A 26,042-nucleotide genomic window follows, 5' to 3' on the forward strand; every position below is an offset into this window, starting at 1 on the left:
TTTAATGGAAGAATTTCTAAAAATCCACTATATAAAAAGGTCTCTATTGGTCACAGTTACCTTAAAAATCTGAGAACTGATGATCCTTCTCTTAAAAAAAAATGCACAAATCCATGTATACATAAAATTTTGGCATCAACTTTAAGGGTTATGGATACTTGAAAGCACATCTTTAATCTAACACGTTAAGAAACTCCGACTCTGGATAAAAGGACAGATTTTCTTATTCTATTTTTATCTAATAAGATTTTGTTGTTGTTGTTTAAAGACACAAATTTTGAATGTGATACTTTGATACTACATATGGTTTTAAGATTTCTAGAATTAACTGACAGAAACTTTAAAGTTATCCATAACTTAATATGTTAGTTATCCATGAATTAAAATGTTTTAATAGGAAAATATCCTTTTAATTAGTAAATTTTAATCTATTTTCAGAGTTTTGTGGAAGTGAAATTGTAATATTATAAAACTATAAGAATTACAACCTAATAGGTTAGAATCTTGCTGCAAGTTGAATGGAATTCAGTATAGAGCAGTCTTGGGTTATATACTGTCAATGAAATTTCTCGTAACAATGCAGTTTCACTAAAGAGGTTTCCACATAACATGAATTTCTTTAGTTTTGCTTATGTTAATTTAACATTTTATTAAATAATATAAATCATTCAAAAGAATTTGAGTAATCTACTTAAAGGAAGTTTTTGTTCCTTTAAAATTGAAAGAAAAATTTAATGACAGTACTCCTCAGGGATTATCTTGCCCATATCCTTTGGACTTGAAACATGTCAAAAGCTAAAGCATATTCTCTCTAAAACCACCATTCTTATGGGGAATATGCTCAATTTGTATAGCTTTGTATCAGGAATGATCTTTATTCATTTGTTCTTCTAAAGAAAGTTGTCTACAGAAAACAGAGTTCTGTCTACAGAAAAGAGAAGGATCAGAGTTTCACTTTCTGAATTTCTCTTATCACTGGCTGATATGCTCAAACTTTTCATGTGTATGTGTGAGTCAGTCACAGAAGAAATGCCTCGTGTTGAGTCACACCACAGTTAAATGTCCATAGATAAAACTCAAAAGTTCAACAGTCTACTGGTCACCCACACAAAAGCTTTGAAATATCTTGGGGTTTTAAAGGTGTAAATTCCTTCTTAGACTAGTTGGGGCTGACCCTGATGTCCACGTTAATGAAATGCCCTCTTAGACACGGGAAAAGAGAGAACCACAATATACATGCTAACCTGATGAGAATGTGAGATGAGTGGGATAGAAAGTGTGAAAAAAAGGGAGGAAGTATTTTTCTCAATTTGGACTACTTTGAAGTAGGGAAAACTAATTTAAAACAAGTTCATTCTTTTCCCCCTACTGAATTGGTGGCAGATAGATGACTGCAGAAAATAATCATAGAGTTGTTTTGTGTCTCCATTTTTTCACAACCATGTAAGGTGAAGGTGTTTGAATATAAATCAAGGTCGCCAACTTTTTGTGAGTTTAAGTCCCCCCCCCTTTTTTGGTCTTTTTTGTCTTTTTAGGGCTGCACCTGCGGCATATGGAAGTTCCCCAGGCTAGGGATCAGATTGGAGCTGTAGCTGCCAGCCTACACCATGCCATAGCATGCAGGATCCGAGCCACGTCTGCGACCTATACCACAGCTCATGGCAACGCCGGATCCTTAACCCACTGATCAAGGCCAGGGATCGAACCCACAACCTCATGGTTCCTAGTTGGATTTGTTTCTGCTGCATCACGATGGGAACTCCCTACATCCCTTTTTACTTTTCCCCACTAGTTGAGCTATAAAGGAGGGAGGAGCTAGAAACACAAATTTGCTGTTGTCTGGTCTCTACAAAGGAAAGGGACAGCACTTAAACCTAAACATATTTAATATTCTATGAGAGAATGCCTAGTTATTCAGAATAGCATTGAGCCTCTTGGTCCCAAAGAATTCAGCCCATAATGCTAAGGAGATCCTGTGGTGAAAGAGATCACTAAATAGATTGCATTCCATGAGGAATTTGGGAGCGAAGGGACTCAGAAAAGGTGAGCTCTAGCAGTAGGAAAAGTTGGAGTGGTTTGGATGTGGGCATTGCAAGCTTGAGTGCTGACCCCGAGCCAGGAGTATATCCAGAATATGCAAATCAGGCAAGTAGTTAGATAAGAGAGAATGATGGAAACTGGTATAAGGGAAAGGGCATATTTCCCCTAAAAGCAGCCAAAGTAAAAATAACTTAGTGGCAACCAAACAAAGCATATCTATAGTCATAAACCCCTAGGCCATCGATTTGTTTACTCAGTAGATGTAGAAACTGGACGTGCACAGAGAGCAGTTAGTTTTGGGCTTGGAGTAGAGCTGAGTACAGAGAAAGGGAGCCACAGCTACAGCAGTGCTAGAGCCTTAACCCACTGTGTTGGGCTGGGGATCGAACTCAGTCTGCTGCAGAGACAACATCGGCTCCTTAACCCACTGCACCATAGCAGGAACTCCTGAATCCTGGATTTTTAATGGAAGCAATAATACTCTGTATTCTATCATCACACACGACTGATATCCATTCATTGTGTATGACAATTATATTATTTCATAATAGAGGAGCCAAGTTTATCCTCCTGAAGCAAAGGGCACGGTTCTAAAAAATACCAGAGAAAATGTCTAGGGTGCAGAGGTTGTCTTTCAAAGCTTCTGGTTTAGACCTTCACTTATCTGACACTGAGAACAGTGTGACATTTTTAGCAACAGGATATGTGTTCACAGAGTGACAGAAGGATGACATACCTCATTTTGTGTCCTCTCTATTTGGGAGGTAAATTAAAACATATGCAGTTTTAAAACAATATGTTAAAGTATCAAATATGGAGAAAATGAAATTCCTAATGGTAGGCTGCAGTTTTCCTCTTATACTAATGGCCATAATTTTAAACAACAAAAGTACACAAATGAAAATTCTGGAACACTAAAGTTTCCATTTCACCTTTCAGTGCAGGGCACTTTTGTTTCTTGGGACTGCTAATTTCTAGGGAGGATAATTCTTTGTAATAGAGCATATACTTGGCTGATTCGTGGTGTATAGCTGACAGCTCTTGGCACTTAATGTAACTTCTTGCAAGAATGTGGAATGTAAGTATTTAAAATGAAAAGGTCACCATTGTGAAAGACCATTACATGGAAAATGAGACTTAAAAATAATGTATATCACAATAGGCAAGATGTGAAAACATGTCTAGATACTGATAAATGGATGAATGGATAAAGAAAATGTGATATAGCTCTCTCTCTTTCTCTACCTATCCATCCATCCATCCATACACACATACAATAGAAGATTATTCTGCCTTAAAAAAGAGGAAATCCTATTATATGAGACAATAGGGATGAACTTTAAGGACATTATTCTAGGTGAAATAAGTCAGACACGGAGGGTAAATGTTGCATGATTCCACATATGTGAGAGATCTAAGATAGCTAAGCTTATGGAGGCAGAGAGTAGAATGGTGGTTGCCAGGAGCAGGGGAGATGGGAAATGGGAGTTGTTCTTCAATAGATCCAGTCCCATTTATGCAAGATGCTGAAGTGATTATGTTCCAGAGATCTGTGGTACAACATCGAGCCTACAGTAAACGATATTGTATTGTACACTTTAAAATGTGTTAAGTGGGAAGATCTCATGTTCAATATTCTTACACAATAAAAAAAAAAGTCAAATCTGCCGCAGTTTTATGCCACCTTTTGACAAAGCGTTATGCAAGACTACACACTGTCATTTTGGAACAAACTGCTGGCTGGAGGAAACAAGTTTTTATCTACCCAAAAAATGTATTGTGGAAAATAATATAATTCCTTTTCTGAGTCAAATGTGTAGTTTGGAAAAAGGATATTATTTAAAAATAACAGTGACTACTCCATATTGAGAGATTGTTATGTAGCAGACACTATGCATAGCTCCCTATGTGCCATGTCTTATTCAGACCTCACAGCAGCAGTCTGAGATGAAAGCTATTATTATCCCCATCTTATCCCCATAGATGAAGGGACTGAGGCTCAAGGAAGGGGAATAACTAGATGAAAGGTTTTACATTAATAATCCCTTAAAGAACTGACTGTCCAATTGCTTTGCTCCCAGTGTCTCTTAGGCTCACTTCAAGAAAGCGCGCCTCCCTCCAAGTCAGTGGTAGGTTAGCAGATTTCATCTTACACATGTCCTATCAGCAGCATTTGTTCAGTCAACCATCTCTTCTTGATATCTTTGTCTTTTAGGGGGCCATATTTTCCTGGATTTCCTCCTGCCTTCATGGACCCTCCTTTTAATCTCCTAAGCTAGTTCCTCCTCTTCCTGTTGGAATGCACCTGGGCTTAATCCTTGGGCTTCCTCTTTCCTCTACTCATGTCCTGCATTTCATTCAGTCTTACGGCTACAAACCGTCTATTAGCCTATGACTAATATCTCCAACCTAGACCTTTCCCCTGAATTCCAGACTCATGTATCCAACTGCATACTGGACCTCTCCATGTGTATGTCTAATAGACACCTTAAACTTATCATATCCCAGATGGAACCTTTGATCTTTCCCCACACCTGCTCTATACATGGTTATCCAGTCTCAGTAGATGAAGGATGGTAAATTCCATCCTTCCCTGTTGCAAAGATGCAAAACTTCGGAGTCAGTCTTGACTCTTCTCTTTCTCTCACCTCCCACATGCAATCTGTCAGGAAGTCCTATTTACTGTAGTTTCAAAATACATTCAGAATGCAGTTTCTTACCACCTCCACTGCTTCCACCCTGCTTGGAGCCACCACCATTTCTCACTTAAGTTGTTGCCATAGCCACCCGCCTGGGTTGCCTGTTCTCCTTCTTGCCCTACCATAGTTCATATCAACAAGCTGCCAGAATGATTCTGTTGACTATAATAGTAGTAGCTTCAGAATCCACCAATGACTCTCATTTTTTTTGAGAGTAAAAGTTGACATTACCTTAATTCAAAGAATTTACTCTAATGAGTGAATTTTGAATATCATGATTAGCTAATGAAGGAGATATCTTAGTAAAGGTATGAAAACACCCACTTGTTTTTAATACCTAAGTTTAAGGTTCTGCTTTATGGTGGGGGCAGGGAGAGGATGTTGGCGTCAGTCAGATGTCTGTTGAAGATTTTCTATGAAGTTTGAAAATATGTACCTTCAAGAATAGGTCTTGAATGATCTTCAATAGCACAGCTAGAGGAAATAGTATTATACAAATTATTTACTTCGGTACTAGTGTTTTCGGTGCTTCCACTCCTGCAGCAGTTGTTAGTATATTTTTATAAATGGCTGCCAGTCCTGAGTAAGTTACCTCTGCTCTCTCCCTAGTCTTTGCAACTTATGAATGAAGGATTAATTAATATTCAGACTCACGGGGAAGTTAGGATGGTTGCCTCATCACATAGCCAGTGATAGAGGTTGGATTGAAATCTACAGTTTTTCTTTAAAACTTATGCTCTTAACATTACAACATTTTGTGGAAAAGCCAAGAAGAGGAACACATTTCTCTTCTAACTATTAACAAATGTCAGTGGAATGACACAATGCGATTTTTTTACATATAAGGAAATAAAGATTTACTTCTTAACAATTTGAGTACTAAAGATTGATTTATGTACTTTCTGAAATGATAAAAAGGTAGAAACTGATCAAATTTCAATGAAAATGAATACTGACCTACCAAAAATAAACTCTGCTTGCATTTTTTCTTGCCAAAGTGAATTATAATGAACAATTATTTTGAGATTTTACACATGTAAATAAGGTAAAATCTAGGCACTCAAAAATCTGGCATGAAAAGTATTTCTTTAAAACTTAAAAGTACTTTGCAGTCTTAAGTGATAACCAATCATCAGTGATTTCTAACAAAGACTGAGAAGGAAGAAACTTTTAAAACATTATTTCTAGATTAAAGAGCTGTAGATATTTTTAAAAATTAAAGGATACTTAGAAACTTATGGACAGATTCAGTAGGGATTTCAATAGGAAGATGGTTTCTTTCTCCTTTCCCTTCTTGATTGGAAACTAACAAAACATTCATTGGGTTACATAAGAAGCCCAAACCAAAGGAGTTAGGGTCTCAACATGCTGAAAGAAGAGATGGGAAAGTATAAGGTACCACTTGGCAGTCTGAGGGCTGAGAGGCCGCAGCACCTGCAGATTTTTGTCTCTCTGGCGGAACAGGTATCTTTGCAGTCTCTGGAGAAAGCTCAGGTGGCTGTTTGTGGCTTTCAGGACCGTGTCCTGAAAGGGGAGTTATCTGAATGGAAAGAGATGCTGTGTGTATCTCAGGCGCTGGATTAGGGGGTGGTGAGCAGGACCTTTTGAGAAATGATGGTACTTCAACAGATTTGGAAAACTGTGGAGGATTAAACGGGATGCTACTTCCTGGATCCTGACTATGGATTAGTTTCAGTGTAGAAATTCTTCGAGTTTGAGAATCTTGCATATAATCCTCTTGTAGAAATGGGGTACTTATGTCAGCCTTTGCTGGGGCATTTGTGCCAGAAGCTGATGGTAGTGGATTAGTGATTTTTTGTGTATATGACACAGTTGTGTTAGATTCCTCAGAATACAAAATCGTCTGGTTGGAGTCATCATTAGAATACATTGTTCCCTGAAGAGGTGTTTTGTTAGTAAAGAGCTCTGTACAGGAGGGAATTTGTGTGTTAGTTACTAATTGGTCTAAAATGTCACCCTTTGTGTGATTGGTTACCAAGGAGCTACAAAAGCTCTCTTTTCTGGGTGGTAAAGGGGGTGCCTGGATTACCAAAAGCATCCGGAGAAAGAAATAATGTTGAAGGAAAAACAGAGAGAGAGTCAAAGTTAATCATTAAAGAAACCAGCGTTAACTCTACCCTTAAAGAAAGTAAAGCAACATTATACCTTCTTATTAGGCTATGCATTTCATTGGTAAGATTGAGTGATCATTTTTGTTTTGTTTAGAATGTGTTTTAATTTACTACCAATAGTTTCCCTTTGGGGAAATAATTTTGTAAAGAATACAAACATTATAAACTTTGTTTCTGCCTACCTTTTGAGAAATTAGGTTAAAAGTGAACATATGTTCTTTTGGAATATTTTTAGACCTTGAGGTATATATATATATATATATATTTATGTTTAGTATCTAGTCACATCATTTTGGTAACACTTTTCATGCCTGTGACACAATTTAACTAAGAAGTAATTAACAGAGTTCCTTTAGTTAATATAATGAGTACTTGCATAACTCATATTTATTGTATAAATAATGTACTGCTGACCTCATAACTTTGAAATGCTAATAATCAGCTGACAGTTTTTCAAGAATTAGAAAATATCCTAAAAATTATGTCAGAAACTGACTTGCTTATATAAGCTGAATCAGAAAACAACCAACCAACCAACAAGACCAAAAAACCAATTTTGAACTTAAGACTTATCTTCCATGTTGTAAATACAAATCTGGCAAGCAACACAAATACAAAAGCAAAAACATATTAAAAATAAAACATATCAAAATATGCATGTTACTAGAAAAGAGGCTCTAGACCAGTGGTCTAATAACCATACTTTAAAATAACACAGTATATAACATTATGAAGGGTTACCTGAGTTGGTGATTTTTTTTCTTGTAGATTTGGTCGAACGCTTCTAAAACCTTTTGCTGCAAGAGAGGAATATGTAGCATCTCCATTCAGTGTCTCTTGATTTCGATCATTGTAACATCTCCAAGCTTTTATTAAGGGAAAACAAATCGGATACAAAAATATCTACATTCACTTTTAACACTTTTAAAGTGAAATTTATTTTTATTTCCAATTTTCCTAAATTGAAGTTTTCTTTTGAGAAACTTAATACACATAACTGTATATTTCATCTTAAGTTTACTGTCGTGTTAAGGATGTGGCTATGCATGTGTTTAAGAAAAAAAAAACTCACAACAAATGTAGTGGTTATTCAGAATAGGTTTTTTTTGTACCTGAGTCAGGGGACTGAGAATCACGCCCTAGAAGAAAAAGAAATGTTGAAATTAATACTCTGAATAAAGAAATGAACAATCCAGTAAAGATTATTTGGCAAAGAATCATATACATTTTTTGAGGGGCAAATGTAATCTCAATTCTAAAACTCTGGGTACATTAAATATACTAATAGCTTTTTTTGGTGCAGTTATTTTTACTTCGATCAGACTGCAATTCATTAAATATCTGTAATATATAGTTAATACATGTATCAAACATGATTTTCCCCCTCAGTGATATTGCAATCATTTAATTTTATCTTATTATTGCCTAAGCTGGATATTTGAAATTCTAAATGTTAAATTAAAGGATCAAAAGTTTTGTAAACAATGAATGCTTCTCCCGGCTTTGAATCAAACCACCATGTCCTTAGTTTCCAATGCTATCAATATTTCGTAGTTTGCATTTTTTTTTTTTACTTTAAGAAAGCATATATACAACTATCATATTATGTGACATTTTAAAATCATTCTTTAGACTTTGAATTTTCCTCTCATTGCCATTTAAATGTCATTTTACATTCAATTATAAAAGAGCTGCTACAATGTATTCCATTGTCTTGCAGTAAGCATTTCAGTACTCATAAACTACTTTTGATAATGCAGAAGGGAAGTGGCTTAATGACATATTTCCTATCAGTTTTATTTAGAATTATACACTCCAGAATCTCCTATAACTATGCATAATTTTAGGTAAGCAATTTGTATTGCTTGGCTCTATTATACCACATAGTCAGCTTCACCTAGAATCATGAAGTCTTAATTTTGGAAAGGATCTTAGGGTCATTCAGCCTAAACTTCTGTCTAGGTCTTGGGTTTCTTCTACCTGTTCCCTGAAACCATTATTAATTGCTGTTATTTCAATGCCTAATAGAACTTGAAAGTTCCATATAAAAAGTCTTTAGACTCTGTTTTCTTTCTAATGCTTAAGGAATAGTTTTAAGTCTAAACACATAAATGTGAAGTGATAAAAATTTGTTGAGAAATCCAAGATTTGACTTTTAGATAAAATATTTGTAGTAATAAGAGTCTTTCCAAGTCAAAAGAAGAAAAATAAATGTGAACTGGCACCAAGAGCATTAGAATGTTTCCAGCTCAGGTGAGTTAGAGAAGACTAACAAATCTTCATTCTTTATGATAGTTGCTAGTTTAGGGTAGGCTTTAACTCCAGTGAATTCAAAACCAGAGTAATAAAATGAGTACCGTTAAGTAAAAATAACTTTAGTAGGAATTCCCGTCACGGCGCAGTGGTCAACGAATCCGACTAGGAACCATGAGGTTGCGGGTTCGGTCCCTGGCCTTGCTCAGTGGGTTAACGATCCGGCGTTGCCATGAGCTGTGGTGTAGGTTGCAGATGTGGCTCGGATCCCGCGTTGCTGTGGCTCTGGCGTAGGCTGTCATCAACAGCTCCGATTGGACCCCTAGCCTGGGAACCTCCATATGCCGTGGAAGTGGCCCAAGAAATAGCAAAAAGACATAAATAAATAAATAAATAATAATAATAACTTTAAAGAGTTATACGTGAAATATTTACTGGACTCTATTTCTAGGATTTGATGGCAGCAGAAATGACAAATTCTTAATCACTTCAGTGATGAAGAGGACTCAATGTAATGAAAATACACACAGTGCAGCAATGCAGAAATATCATTAGAGTTCTGCTTTAGGCCACCCAAGGAGAGAGATTTAATAAGCACCTGGGTGCCACATACTGTTATTGGACAAGGAAAAATTTGGGGGATTTGGGGAAATGGCAATGAAAAGAGGAGCAGCATGAATAGTTGTAGTTATTATTTATAGTCTAATTTATTTGCTTGAGAATAGAGAATTAATTTTTGTGGTAAATTGTTTCATTTAGTTTCTTCATTTACCCCTACTGAATTTCATTGAATTCTGACATACCCTTATGAGTTGGGAAAATGATTATTCTCAGAGAGGTAGAAAAATGACAAATACATTCTAATTTTTTTTTTTTTTTTTTGGTCTTTTTAGGGCTGACCCACAGCATATGGAGGTTCTCAGGCTAGGGGTCAAATTAGAGCTATAGCTGCTGGCCTATGGCACAACAACCTACATCACAGCTTATGTCAATATTGGATCCCTAATCCACTGAGCGAGGCCAGGGATCGAACCTGGGTCCTCATGGGTGCTAGTCAGGTTCGTTTCCACTGAGCCATGGCGGGAACTCCCCATTCTGATTTTTAAAGAAAGGAAACTTGGGGTACAAATAGGCAAATTTTCCTAAAGATGTAAAACACTCAGGTGGTTTTGGCATGACCCTGTGAATTGACACCATTTCCTGGTCACCGCAGCATACCACCCATATCAGTGTGACCTTAGCTGCCAACTGTTTTTTGTAAAATAAAATGTACTTGGAAAAAGCTTATTTTATCTCTGTAGTCATTGTTTTGGTGCTAGTTTAGGTTTATCATGAATTGTCCACTGGGACTTTACTTCTTGTAAAAGCAAGAGAGAAGGACTGATTTAGTGGACGAATAGTTGGTGACTAGTAAGCTCCTATTGACTCTCTGAACTGAGAGGAAGGAGAGGGAAGGTTAGAACCTTTTGTGGAGGCAGTCCAATTTTTATTTAAAAGCTGTTCTAGTTTAGCAATATCCAAAGCAATAAATGTTTATTAATCTTTTGATTCACAAAAACTCTGTAAATAGATGCTTTTTATGAAGACTACCACATAATGTGAATGGGCATGAAAAGAGACTGATTTCTTTCTTCAAAATGTTATTAAAACTTCTTTGAAAAGGGGATCATACCTTACGTGTCTAATTAATACAGAAAGATCTATTTTTTTTTTTTTTTTTGTCTTTTTGCTATTTATTGCGCCGCTCCCGCGGCATATGGAGGTTCCCAGGCTAGGGGTCCAATCGGAGCTGTAGCCACGGCCTACGCCAGAGCCACAGCAACTCGGGGAGCAGCGTCTGCAACCTACACCACAGCTCACAGCAACGCTGGATCGTTAACCCACTGAGCAAGGGCAGGGACCGAACCCACAACCTCATGGTTCCCAGTTGGATTCGTTAACCACTGCGCCATGATGGGAACTCCAGAAAGATCTATTTTTAATGGAACAATTAAATCCAAAATTGAGGGGATCTTATTCTCTAGAAATCTTACTCCTATTTGATATAATGAGTGATATAAAATTAAAAATGGTCCAGAGCCACTACATACTTTTATTAAGATTTTATATTCTTAAAGTAGTAGATCTTTTCTATTATTTTGATTCTAAAGCATTAAATATTCCTATCAAGTTGAATGATATGAAATTACTAATATTCTAGTGTTGACTCTCCAAAAAGGTAGTCTCTAGTTCAATATTATTCATTCTATGATTACTTTTATAAATAATAACAATTTGGCATTATTGAAGTAGTGCCACGTTCCCTGGTGGGTGCCTTAACGGTCCAAATCTGAGTCTGGGCTAGAATTTTACTTGGTTGAAATGGCAATGATATTGATGTTTTAGGCATTCCAATTGTCTGATGTCCCTGGACTTTATTTTCTTATTTTCTCTTCATTCCCATTTCCCTCAGGTGTCCAATGTAAATACAGTCATAACATTTTTCATGCCCACGTACACATAAACAAACATGTACCAATACATATATAAAACTTTTTTTCAAACCAAAATGAGATTAAACTACATACATTGCAATGTGATTTACATTTTTTTTAAAATATAATACATTATGGGACCACCTGTTATTTAAACTTAGACATTGAAATCCAGTTATGGAAGTTGTCTGGTTCTTGTTACTGCTGTGTTGTGGGTTTGATCCCTGGCCCTGAACTTTACATGCTGCTGGTGCAGCCAGGAAAAAAAAAAAATTCTATTTCTGGATTGGAGGTGGTCGGCAGTAGTGGGAGTCTCTCTGTGGAAGCTTGTTTTTTCCTCAACAAAGCTAAGCAGTTTAGGATGAAGTGACTTTAAAGCCACGGGCATCCTGAATATTTAATAAACTGCTAAATGTATATGTGTAAAAGACACTAGTACATACAATGAGAATTAGAATTAAACACTTTTCGTCCCTTTCCCACTTCTGCTGCAAATCCCATGAATATTATAGATAAAAAACAAGGAACCCCCAACTAGCCAACCAACAATCAAACCAACTACCCAACCAGCCAACCAGTCATCAAAAGGTAGGAGTATATTTCAGAGTCTAGAGAGACCAGACACTGATTAAAAGAGGCTCACATCAGTGGATGCTGAAATACCACACTCCCAGTTAGTTTCCAGAGTTTATTTATACTTGTGGGTACGCATTAATCTTAATTGGACCAAGATGTTTAAAAATATATATTAGAAGGGTCTTTGCTGATTAGATTGAACGAATGTTTAAGGTTTCTTTCAAAACTAATATTCTATCATATTTGCAAACTTAAGCAAAGGAGCAAATCAATAAATATTCAGTTTTCAGCCAAATCCCACTTCCTAATCCTCTGTCCCCCCACCTCCCAATAGTTTTCAGGTGAAAAAAAACAACCCAAATACCTATGAATTATCTTAATTAAATATGATGTTACTTTAGTTCATGGGATACAAAAACTTCAATATTTATTAACACTTGCAGTTACTTAACACATTTTGGCAAATGACTGTTGTTTTAAATTAGATTTTTAAAATGTTTTCTACAAGATATCAGTTTCCTTTGACTTCTTTATTTTTAGAACAAAACAGTCATAAGAGATAGGAGCTATTCTTGAGACACGAAAAATAAGAACTTGTGGGGCATTAGAAAGGTATTTACAGCCACTTTCATCATCCAAACAGGATAATTCTGGAAAGAGAGAAAGGTCAGAGAAAGCCATTCAAATGTGACATTCTGTGAGTTAGTGATATTATACCTGTAGCCAATAGGTTTGGAGAACTTTGAACTCTCTTCACAGATGTTAATGTAACAGACATGGCGGCACGTTTGCGAGCACACCCACCGCTATCTGGAAGCAAAAAAATGATATAGCAAAGGCCATAGCAAAGGAGAAAGCACATGCAGTATCATGCGTTTTCAGTGAAATGTGGCAGACATCCATGAGAAAGATGAATAGTCAGAATTAGTAACCATGGGATACTTCTGCAAAATTTACACTCACCCCAAACTAGAACAAACAAAACAAGAAAAAAACAGGGGTCTGTCTTGGAAATAGATGCCAGCGATTTAGTAAAAAATCAGACTTTATACTTAACATTTTACAATTTTCCTTTAAAGAACACACAAATATAGAACTCAACTTTGTTTATACCATTTGTTTTATTTTATTTTATTTTGTTTTGTTTTGTTTTTTGGTCCTTTTGACTTATTAGGGCCGCCTCTTTGGCATATGGAGGTTCCCAGGTTAGGGGTCCAATCGGAGCTGCAGCCTTGGGCCTATGAGGGATCCAAGGTGGGTCTGTGACCTACACCACAGCTCATAGCAACGCCAGATCCTTAACCCACTGAGCAAGGCTAGGGATCAAACCCAAGTCCTCATGGATGCTAGTCAGGTTTGCTAACTGCTGAGCCACGACAGGAACTCCATGTTTATACCATTTAAATTCAATTATTAAATGTATAAGCAGTGTGACTAGCTTTTGGAATTATGGATAACCTGTATTTCAGGACTAAGAACTATGGTATAACATACTTGTGTATCTGTCATTTAGGTTCTACTGTATTTTAGCAACTATGATTGCTGAAGAAAGTTTGAAGGACCTCTTGAAGTAAAAGTTGTTAGCTGTTATATACATAGTATGTTTTATATATAAGATTCATGAAGGAACATATGATGTTATAGAAATTTTCTGTCTTCCTATAGTTATTATTAGACATGGGAGTAATTTGCCTAATTGAAATCAAAGACAATATTAATATATGCAGTATTGAAATGACCATGTTTTAAAAATTTTTTTTGTAATTTTGAACAATATATATATTATCTATATATTTATACTTAGGCAAATCACAACACGAAGCAAAATGAGAGAAAATTCATCAGCTATTGTAGTGTGATTTGAGAAGTTTAGCGTAACAAGACTTCTAAAATTGGAAGGGTAATGTTCTATTTATGAACAGATTCCAATTCCATTCCCACATTCCTTTGTGTTTGGAATGTGCAATAAATAGTTTTGCTCATTCCGTGGAACCAAAAGAACTTTAATTATTTTTGAAAGCTGTAACAAGAAAAATAAATTCTATAACCACTAATATTGTAACATAATATTTATATATTGCCACATGCTGGTCTCATATATTTTGTCTTTATTTTTTAAGGAGTGTACCCACTTTGTTTACTGAATGTGAGGGAATTTGAGTCCTTGAAAGTATGATTTGAATTAATTACTCGTAAAATCACAAGTAGTAAGGTCAGAAGACTTTATAAATTGGTAGAATGATTCTCATGTCAAAATATTATTTCTTAAATATATACTTAAAACAACAATTTCCTAGTTCAGATAATTAAAACAGAAAAATGACTTGAAACAACACAAGAAGGTAAGTCAACGAAATTAAAAACTGTAAATCAAAAACAAAATATAAAAAGACATAAATGGTAGAAACATACAACTAAAGATGTCTTCAGGAGGGACCAATAGGATTTTAGCAAGCTCTGCAAACTGAAAATAACTAAGAGGGATGTGTGTTTCTGAAAAAATGGAGATAATGTTACTGAATATGCAGTGAATCGCAGCTCCCAATGTTTAAAAGGGTGTTGCAAGTGTAAACGGAAGGTTTTCTAAGAGATTTAATTTTCTCTTTCTTTTAATTCTGAATCTCTGAAAACAAGCAGAGATGCAAAGGGGACATTTCAGAATGAGGAGCCCCAAGGTTACTGGTTAAGCCCTTGGTTTCCAAAACTGTGTGCTGAGCGCCCCAGGGGTCATCTCAGTGGATTCACAAGAGTCTGGGTACATAGTTCACATTTTTGAGGAAAACACGGTGATATCTATCAGACAGATGCTGCAGACGCCACTAGCCTGAGGTAGTTAATGTTTCAGCATAAAAGATTATACTATCTTCCTTTAGATGACGTCACATTTTTGAAAAGCTGGGCTTTTGGTGATTGTAGTGATGGAAAGCAAGCACCCTGTGAAAGTAATTTTGGACCAGCAAGTGCAAGTGGTGATATACGATCTAATTCCAAATCTAAGTTTTGCAATGCCCAATATGCATGCACATTCCATTAACAAGTAACTGTGGTCGTAAAGAATGAGATAAAATGATTTTTTTTTCTCAATGGACATACATTTTTTTTTTTTCAAATTGCTTCTGGGTTGGTAGAACATGAGTACTTACTAAGTTATTTGTGCCTAACTGCTTAACTACTAGGTATTTCTCTTGGTTTGAGAGTGTGGTGAAAAACTGCTGAGCGATCTTGGCTCTATAAACCAGGAAGTGTAGGAACCTCTGGATGAAATAATTTTTGGCTTTTTTTTTTTGGCCACACCCCTGGCATATGCAGGTTCCCAGGTTGGGGATCAAATCGGGGCTACAGATGCTGGCCTATGCCACAGCCACAGCAACATGGGATCCGAGTCTGCGACCTACATCCCAGCTCACGACAACGTGGGATCCTTAACCAACTGAGCAAGGCCAGGGATAGAACTTGTGTCCTCATGGATACTAGTCAGATTCATTTCTGCTGAGCCAAAACAGGAACCCCTAAATAATTTTTGTATTCTAGGAAACTCTAAGGTCTAGATAAAATAAATGGAGAATCTGTCTTTATTAACAGTTTAAAGAAGAGCTTAATTTGAAAAGTTGAAGCATTTGTGAGATGGCTAGAACAGGAAATCTATTAGATTTTGTTTTACTTACTTATATGTTTATACTTTCTGCTATTTCTTGAAGATATTTTTAAGATCTCAAAATGAGGGTGCTGTCTTGCATATTTAGGTCATCCTAAAGAATTCTAGTGGTACTCTCACCTTCACACTCATTAATGACCTGCATGCTTCCCTCTGTGCACAATTCTTGGTAGCTGTTTCTACTGCTGGAAAATACTCACATGGGTAAATCACATACAGTGAATCATTTGGTGTCTCTCTTTCCTTTCCTGCATAGCTAAGATTTTCCTTAGAAAATAGTGGGTCAAAATTTCTAAGAGTACAAATACAGTGTATTTAGTATGTTTTATATATTATTTAGATGCTTAAAAATGTATCATCACTCCCTTGGTTCGTTTATTATGTATTTGACTAAAAATAAGGAGGTGATTTAAAAGAATCTTTTTTTAAGCTTTATTGACTGACACATGAACATTGAAACAGCAATATATCTTTTTAATGACTCATCGATAAATAATGAGGACCCATTTTATTTATTAGATATTTAGGAACTAATTTCTACTTCATTTGAGATACAGTAACAATGCTTTCTTCAACTTTCTGCAGTATTATTTATATATATTTTCAAAAGTGATATGTTTTTATAGCAACATTATATAGTATTACTTTGGAATTTTAAATGAAAAGTCCAGGCACTTCTAATCAATTTTTGATGCATGTTTGAATATCATATTTTACATGCATACATAGATGTGTAAATTCACTCATATAATCAAAATAACTGTGCAAATTAGCATTCCATATAAAGCCCAGATCACTCCTTTTAATGAGAGTGTGCTTTAGAGTGTTATAGTCATGCTCCTATAGCAGTAACTTGGCTCAAGTATCCCAGAGAACTAAACAAATTTTCAAATTTCTTTTGCCTACTTTGCTATTATGGGTTGATTTTTATGAATAGGAAGATTAATTATTGAATGCATTGTAATGAATATGTATATTTAGTATAATCATATATTATACACCTGTCATAATAGGGTTATTTAAATGGGAAAACAAGACTCAACAAAAATGAAGGATCTTCAACTTCAGTTTAGAGGAAGACATTGTGGAACAATCAGTAAACATACCTTCCTCAGATGTACATTCTGCTGGAGTGATTTTACAGTTTCACACAGTATGACTTAGCCTAACTCAGCTGTGAACTCCCTATTCTATTTGCTCTCTTCAATCTCCTTCACCTAATGATATTTCTCCTTTAGTTTTCCATGTATAATTCCTACATCTGCAATTGTCCAAATGGCTTTACATGGCTCATTTCCAGGGTTATAATTTCTCAGCCTTCCTCGTGTATTTTGACTGTCTCCAATATCCTAATATTGTCTGGTGCTCTGTACATTTGTGAACTGACTGCATCTTTAGGGTTAGCTGACCTAGAAGTCTCTGAGGTCGGTTACAGTGGGTTTCTGCTAAGGGGCAGCCATAGAATCATGTTCAGTAGCACATGTCTCTGCACTTGAGCTAGGGATTAGATATTGGTTCTCTCCAGTGGCTCTTAATCCTCCCGTGAGGGATTTTGATAACAAGAGACAGTAAAAATGCCACCAACTTGATGCAAGAAAATATCTTCCACCATCCTTTCTCTTTTGCCTTAGTGTGACGTGGCTAACACAACTTTGCACTGATCACTTGTGGATAGGAAGTGGTATTTTTTAAACAAAAGTTACACAATTTCAGTGAGAAAGTTTTTCCCAGGATTATTCAATACTGACTATAAAAATTTCAGAGGAAAAACTATGGAAATATAAGCTAAAATGCTTTATGGTATGGAAAAAAATCATATATACCTAGCAAGTATTGCAAACATTTTTCTTTTTTCTTTTTTTTTTTTTTTTACTTTTTAGGGCTGCACCATAGAAGTTCCCAGGCTAGTGTTGAATTGGAGCTGCACCTGCTGGCCTACACCACAGCCACAGCGATGGGGATCTGAGCCGCATCTGTGACCTACACCACAGCTCACGGCAATGTTGGATCCTTAACCCACTGAGCGAGGCCAGGGGTGGAACCTGAGTCCTCATGTATACTAGTTGAGTTCATTTCTGCTGAGCCACAATGGGAACTCCACAGACACTTTTATAATTAACCTATATGCAATACAGTGTTCAGAGCACCAATGCTGTTAAGGCTACTTGGAGATACTGTTCTCACATTTAAAAATATAATGCTTACTTTAAGTGTGTTATGTCTATGGATTAAGATGATTTCCTGTAAAGCTTTGCCACTCCACTGACTTTGTTAACATAAAATGTTTATAGAATAAGGAATTTTAAATCTTTTCTGCTAGAGCAACTTGCCTATGAATTTAGCTTATTATCAGTGAGGGATTTCAAATATATCATCAAATGGTATGCTCCCTCTTTCTAGGGCTTATAGAAGTTAATTTCAAGATATGATTATAGAAAAAGGGAGTAAGAATAGAAAGCAAAAGAGAAAATTCTACTTTTGATAGCTATAAGATTGAAGCACAAAAACAAAGAAATCAAGTGATGAATTGAGATCAATCAGAAACTCAGTATCACATTTCGAATCAGCAGACTTCTAAACTAATGATTTAGGGCCAAGATGATTTTTAGAGAGCCAGGCTAAAGAGTTTAAAACTAACAGAGACAGCATACCTGTATTCATTTTGACCTTGGAGGGTTTGTTATTAAAGTCTTCAGTTTTCCTGTAGAAAAAAAATGATGTATTAATTTGTTCACTAGCGTGAGGTACAAAATACCATGAAAGAGTGTCTGTTTTTGTTTTGTTTTGGTATACCTGCGAGTTAATATCACATTACCTTTAGTCTTATTTAAATCAGAGTTTAATAAGGTGGGCAGCATTTACAGCTCTATTCAAGCTAAACTTGAATTATTCTTGGTCCAATTATCATAAACCTGTGTTTTTGTTTAATAGTGACCATTAATGGATGAAAATGAAGAGGAGTTTTCATTGTTAGAAATTACATTTCTTTTACAAACATTTATAACAGCTTTTGTTCTCTGATCCCGAGAGGACCACCAGTTGTTAGGTCTCCTCTTCCAGAATTTTAAAAGGCACTTTGGTACCTTGAAATCATTACCTTACATTATTCAATTTATGGTATTATTTAATTTATTCTATTTTGTTTGAGTTTTCTACTTTATTCAATTTATATTAAATTCATTATTGAGTCAATTTATTACCAGGGAATATTTAATGTATTTAATTTTCAAATATTCAAAGAAAATGAGATTCATCAGTTTTTATTACGTTGCAATAAATAAATGATTACTACAAACCCATTTTTCAGTATCAAATATGATGGTTTTTCCAATTGAAGTGTTTGCTGTATAACAATTGAGATGTGGTTGGGGAAATGGTGCTTGTTGTAGAAGAAATTTTAAAATGTTTGTATTATTTTATGACATGTGAGAGGACTTAGTTCTTTCCCTGGCATTTTCTCTTAGCCCATTTTTTAGAGTTTCATACTTATCCATGCCCTACAACCAAAGAGAAAGGATAGGCTCTCTAGGAAGCAAGTCTTTTAAGAGGAAAAGTCGATGTTTAACTCTGGCCACTTTGCCTTGACTCTTGAGTAGGGCCTATTGAAATGAACACAAACTTCCCCTGTACCACACAGACAGTTTCCATGTACATTTGCCTCTAACATCTGATAATTAAAAAAGTACATTTATACCTCATGGATGAGTAGGGATAAGGTTGAACTGAAATTATCTGTCATGATCTGTCAAGAAAGACTTTCAACAAATACATTTTTTTTCATTCTCTAAAAAGAGCCCCAGACGAGCTTCCTGGATTTCTTATTTTTGTCTATCATAGTTCTGGCCCTCTCCTCCTTTCTGACCATTTTCCCTGTCCTCATGAGTTCTGCTCTAGTTATCATCTGCCATTTTCTTTCAATGTGGATGTTAAAGTGCACCTCTTATAGAAAGCCTGGCTCTGTTCATTACTACTGTGAAATTCCAAGAATAAAGTTAAAATGTTCAATTGGGAAGACTGGACAGCTACATCAAAAGAATCAAACTAGACTACTTTCTCATACCATGCACAGCAATAAATTCAAAGTGGATTAAAGGCTTTTATGTAAGACCTGAAACCAGTAAATGTCAGATGAAAACATTACTTGAAGTTGGTCTTAGTAATATTTTTTTGGATATGTCTTCTCAGGCAAGGGAAACAAAAGTAAAATTAAACAAGTGGGATTGCATCAAACTAAAAAGCTTTTGCACAGCCAAAGAAACAAAATGAAAAGACCACCTACTAAGTAGGAGAAGATATTTGCAAATGACTTGTCTGATGAGGGGTTAACATAAAAAATATACGAAGAACCCATACAACTAAACATCAAAAAAATCAAACCCCCAATTAAGAATGGGTAGAGAATATGAATAGGCATTTTTTCCCCAAAGAAGACGTACAGGTGGCCAACAGGCACGTGAAAAGATGTTCAACATCACTAAGCATCAGGCAAATGCAAATCAAAACCACAGTGAGATGTCACCTCACACCTGTCAGACTAGCTATTACCAAAAAGACAACAAATAACAAGTTTTGGTGAGACTGTCAAGAAAAGGGTACCCTTGCAGACTACTGGTGAGAATGAAAATTGCTGCAGCCGCCATGGAGAGCAGTAAGGAGATTCCTCAAAAATTTAAAAATGAACTACTATAAGTTCCAGCAATTCCACTCCTGGTATTTATCCAAAGAAAACAAAATCACTAATGATGTATCTACCCCTGGTTCATTGCAGCATTATTTACAATAGCCAAGATATGGAAGCCACCTAAGCACCCATCAGTAGATGAATGGCCAAAGATGTGTTATGTATGTACAATGGAATCTTAGCCGTAAATAAGAATGAAACTTTACCATTTGCATCAGTGTTGGTGGAACTAGAGGGTATAAGTGAACTAAGACAGAGAAAGATAAATACTGTATGATTTACTTACATGTAGAATCTAAAAAATAAAACAAATGAACAAGCATAACAAAACAGTCATAGATACAGAGAACAAACAGGTGGTTGCCAGAGGAGAGAGGGATTAGGGAATGAGAGAGAAAGATTAAGAGGTACAGACTTCCCACTGCAAAATAAAGGTGTCACGAGTGTGAAATGTACAGTGTGAGGAATATTGTCGACAATTACATAATATCTTTGTGTGGTGACAGATCATAACTAGTCTTATATTGTGGTGATCATTTTGAAGTGTATAAAAATAGCAAATCACTATGTTGTGTAACAGAAACTAACATAGTGGTATAGGTCAATTATACTGCAAAAACAAATGAACTAACAAACTTACAGAAAAAGAGATCAGGTTTGTGGTTACCAGAGGCAGTGGATAGGGATAGGGGGATTGGATGAAGGCAGTCAAAAAGCACAAACTTCCAGTTATAAGAGAAATAAATCCTAGGGATATAATGTACAACATGATGAATATAATCAACACAGCTGGATGTTATGTATGAAAGTTGAGAGTAAATCCTGAGTTCTCATCATATTGAAAAATACATTTTTCCTATGTCTTTAATTTTGTATCTATACGAGATGATGGAGCTCATTAAACTTATTGTGGTAATCACTTCATGATGTATGTAAGTCAAATCACTATGCCTCACACCTTAAACTTATACAGTACTATATGTCAATTATACCTCAGTAAACCGGAGCAAAATTTTATTTAAACTTGCAAAAACAATTTAAGTATGAATGCCTGCTAAATATAATGATAGCTATCTTCCCTCCCAGGATAGAAGGAGAAATGGGGAAATAAAATAGCTTGAAAAAATGATATGAGATGTATATATGAGCCAAGAGGAGAAGGATTTTATCGTTTTTATGCTGTGCTGAATTTCTAATGCCTTGATACTCAATAAATACTAAAGAGATGAACATTTAGAATGGTTAAAACCACTGGACTGATGTTTACCCAATATAATTTTTAGAGCTATAAACTGAAAACAACAACAGATGGTATCCTTATTATGCAGTGTTTTGGTATCACCTGTTTGTGTTTAGTGTGCCATTCTTGCCCATCCTCCCTGAAACAACACTGCAGTGTAGGAGAAGCAGGGCAGGGGTAACGGGTAGGGCTGCCACAGTGTCTGGGAAATTAGCACAACGTTACAATGATTTTACGGTAAGATTTCACAGCCAGGTCGACTTTAAACAGTGATTGAAGGAAACTTCTTATGATGAGTTGTATCTCTTATTTTTCAGCTAAGACAGAGAAAGAGGCACATTTCTACTTTCTTTTTCAGAATCCAAAAATAAACGCGGTACATAGCTAAGGAATTCTACCTCGGTAGCCTTAATACCGCCTGGATTGAAGGGATGCCAGCGAAGTCAGGGAATAAGGCAGTGGTCAGTGCAGGAGCCTTGAGAAAGCTCCATCAGATGTATTTATTTTAATGTCTCGGTAGCAAAACTCCTAATATGTTTACCTTAAATGGACAAAATAAGTGGAAAAGAAAAGCCTCAGGGGATGTCTGTGACCAAGGCTGAGGCCACTGCTAAAACAAGAAGGAATAAACAAGTCTCCAGAAAAAGAGGACTGTCAAGACTTCTCAATTCTATTTATCACTCCTTTTCAAAACACTTGATATTTAAAACTGTTTTTAAGTTTTAAAACGGAATGACAGTGTTTGAGCTGAAATAATACCAATTGATAAAGAAGACATCAAACAGAAGGGAGCTTTACTCTCAGAACACAAAATCTGCTACTATAGTAATGTTTTTATACCAAGTTAGGGAACTGATTATCAGCATTTGAATTCAAATGCAGATATTTACAAAATATCTGACACTTAAAAAGTAAAACAGGATTAACAGGAACAAAGAAAGGCGCCACAAATGCTTGAGTTTTTCATCTTTAAAGTGATGTATCCTGTTACTTATAAAGGTAATTTGTGAGGTTTTTAAACTTTGCATTGTTTTAGATGTCAAATGTAAAATGACTAACTTCCTAATCAGGCAAGACATTTTCCAAGTTGTTAAAAGAAGAGCCACAGTGATTGAGCTCTGTAGAAGAACCCGAAACCCAAGGCTTCTTGGGTGACTAATAAAAATGCATGATCCTATTTCCATTATTTGTACTAAAGCCATTAACAAGTCCACAACTGAGAACTCTCTTTAGACAGCTGGAACTAAAGCGAATCTAATCTCTTTTGTTCTGTTCTGAAAAAGTGTCTTTGATTGTACTTACATAACAAGCACAGATTATTCTGGAAAGCATCAAATTCCTAGAGTGTTTGCATGCTGCTAGAAGAGACAGTATTTCAAGTATTCTCTTAAATTGGAATTGAACCGGGGCCAAGACTATGAAAACTGACCATAAAATGCAGACTACCTTGAACCTCAGCAGATAATCCATAGAGCAAAAAACTGTCCTGCATTAGAATGTCAAAATGATTTTCAGCTGGTGGTGTGGAGCTGTACTACTTAAGTTCAATTCTTGCCAATTTTTTTCTATAAAAGGACACATTATATGTATCTTAATTTGTGTATAGCAATGGATTTTTCTCATAGGTCAAAGTAGGCTTCTTTCCCAATGTACGTATGACAGTAGGGTTGTGCTGGTTGTTCATGCATGAGCAACAAGACTTTGTAGCTATCGTCTTTTAATTTTGCTTGAATTTCTTTTAGGGATCAGATATCCCATTTTTTTTCTTTCTTATGGATCAGAGTAGCCTTTATTTCCAATATGCATATGACAACAGATTGAATAATTTAGTTTTGAGTGAGGATCCTAAAATGTTTGATTGTTCATTCATGGGCACCAACATGACTTTGTGCCTATAATCTTGTAATTCTGCTTGAATTCTTTTGATTATCAGTCATCCCATTCTGAAGAGGAGCAGAGGCAAAACCTCCCCTCAATTTTGGCCAAGAATTCTGTGTTAGTCATTTTGTTTTTGTAGACTTGAATGTAAGCACCAAGGCCATCTATATAGCTATAGGACTCCATTTTAGCTCAGTTAATGTGAGGGGTTTAAGACTGGAGACCAAAAGATTTTCCATGGAATAATTTTAAGTCAGTAAATTGCTAGGGTTGTTTTTAAATTATTCTATTCACAGTTCATATATAATTCAGAAGAAAGGACACACAGTCAAAGTGGTGGGAAAACACTGAGGGATGTTAGAATTTTTTAGAGATACATTTTAAACACAAGAATAAAAATATGATGCATATGAATATTAAGCACTGGATTTTAGCCTGAACTGACTTTGAAATGGGATCATATATACCACTCTTTCTGCATAAACTACCCTGACTGGTCAATGCATTTTTCTCTCTCTTTGCGGGAGGATTAGAAGGATTCATAAGTGCCAAATGATTTCACTTTTCAATTATAGCCAAATGACTTAGGTTGCTGGCATTTATCTTTACTTATCTTTGTGAATATATTAATGTGCTGCTTTGAAATTTTCACAGGAAATACCCCCAAGTAGTTTATTATGTCTTTTATAGTCCCTAAGTTTAGAAAAATGAGAATCCAAGTCATGGTTTTTCTGAATGGTTTCTCTGAGTTGACAGCCAATATATGATGCTAACTCAGAGACTCCTTTGCCTCTGAGAGGGTGTACACATCATCATAGTCAATAAGGAGGGCGTGCTTGTCTGTGCTCAACCTCCGCATAAGGACTCCAAAATCCCTCCCAACATTCCTGAGCAAATGGTGCTTGTAGATGGTCCTTAGTATTCAGAAGCTAAGTTATACACAGCATTCATACATGAAGCTGGGGTCAGAGCACAATTAATGTCATTTCTAGGAATAAGACGAAATCATTGCTGCGAATAGTAATGAACAAAAGGACATGAGGCCATTGATTCTTTTCAAAAAAATATAGAAAGTGTTCTTTTTAATTATACCAAATTTCATGATAAACTGGAAAAATTTCCTGAACAGCACAATATGTTGTTCAAGGAAACTAGCAATTTTCTTTCTGAGACTTTGCAATGCAAGTTAGTCTAAATATGTACAGATTTTCCTTAAAAAATGTGCTAATTAAGAAGTCAGTCCTGGTGGATAATTTTCTTTCTGATGCTATTCCAAAGCCTCAAATTTTGTGATTTACTCTCTTATTTAATTATAAAAGACTACCGGTTACCTCTTGTACTAAATGGTCATGGGATGTAATATTACTCTAAGATCTCACTTTCATGATATCTTTTGATTTTATACTGTAATATTTAGGGATGATTATAGGGTACATTTAAGTACTAACAAATGCTTTTTTTTTTTCAAAGACAAAGTTGTTGTTCAGACTGATAGTACAGTACCAATTTCCATTGGTTTCTAGTCTATAAATCAAAAGCCAAATGTATTCCTAATGAAAATAAAATAGAACCCTAATGGGAATCTGGTGAGTCAGGCATATCATCAAAGAGATACATGAAGAATTAATCAGACTATAGAAACACATGTTATAGGTGAACTGAATAGTGCTGGAAGGATAGGTCTTGACATCAAACAGACCTGGATTCAAGTCTGGTTTTGCCTACTTCCAGCCATCTAAATGATTTATGGCAACATCATTATCATCTTCAGAGTAGCAAGAGCAGCAGGATCAAACCCCCTCCCGACTGCAACAAACCATCCCCAAATTGGCATCATTCCCATTCACCAACATTATAAATATTTTGAAACAGATCTTTAGCTTTGATGGAGTCATGAGAATATAATCTGGACTTTCCTGAAAATACACAGACAGTATTTTATCCCTTTAGATTGACTCGAACCCCATAGTTTACAAGGTTAATTTGTATGCATTTTCCCATTTCCCAATTATCCCATGCCCAATTTAGCAACATATTGGGACTGAAAAGGAATTCTGCTTTCTAGGCAGCTTTTCTTTTTTCTTTAAACAGAGCCTTTTTTAGCTGAGATTCCCTCCTCACTTCCCACAGACCTAGAGAATAATTGAATCCAACACTTGTCTCCCACCCCAGCTAAGTCATTGCTACTGAACCTAAGGGAAGGTGACACTTGAAGTTTGTGACAAATTAACCTTTTAAAAAAACCTTTCCATTACCTGTGACAGTTTATGATCCAAGGTGATGGTTAGAGGAAAGAGATATTTCTACCATGAGGAGCAAATCTTTTCTTTTAAAAGAACTGTTTACAGAGTTCCTGATATGGTTCAGTGGTAGCAAATCCAACTAGTATCCTGAGGATGAGGGTTCGATCTCTG

General features: G+C 35.7%; 1 protein-coding gene across 25 annotated transcripts in view; it reads right to left on the reverse strand.

Moving 5' to 3' along the window:
• The window catches only part of SORBS2 (sorbin and SH3 domain containing 2), a 325,081-nt gene that overhangs the window by 80,449 nt on the left and 218,590 nt on the right, over nucleotides 1-26,042 (reverse strand). For 11 of the 25 annotated variants that reach the window (XM_021075577.1, XM_021075569.1, XM_021075568.1 and 8 more), the window contains exons 2-6: nucleotides 18,481-18,530; nucleotides 12,892-12,984; nucleotides 7,984-8,010; nucleotides 7,613-7,737; nucleotides 6,139-6,780 (exon numbers count right to left, since the gene is read on the reverse strand). In XM_021075577.1, the coding sequence (XP_020931236.1) occupies nucleotides 6,139-6,780; nucleotides 7,613-7,737; nucleotides 7,984-8,010; nucleotides 12,892-12,984; nucleotides 18,481-18,490 (897 nt within the window). In that variant the 5' untranslated portion in view covers nucleotides 18,491-18,530. The remainder of the gene's footprint in view (nucleotides 1-6,138; nucleotides 6,781-7,612; nucleotides 7,738-7,983; nucleotides 8,011-12,891; nucleotides 12,985-18,480; nucleotides 18,531-26,042) is intronic. The other 14 variants (XM_005671730.3, XM_005671729.3, XM_005671728.3 and 11 more) reach the window with 3 other exon arrangements.

This window comes from Sus scrofa, chromosome 15 (assembly GCF_000003025.6).
Source record: "Sus scrofa isolate TJ Tabasco breed Duroc chromosome 15, Sscrofa11.1, whole genome shotgun sequence".
Lineage (NCBI taxonomy): Eukaryota > Metazoa > Chordata > Mammalia > Artiodactyla > Suidae > Sus > Sus scrofa.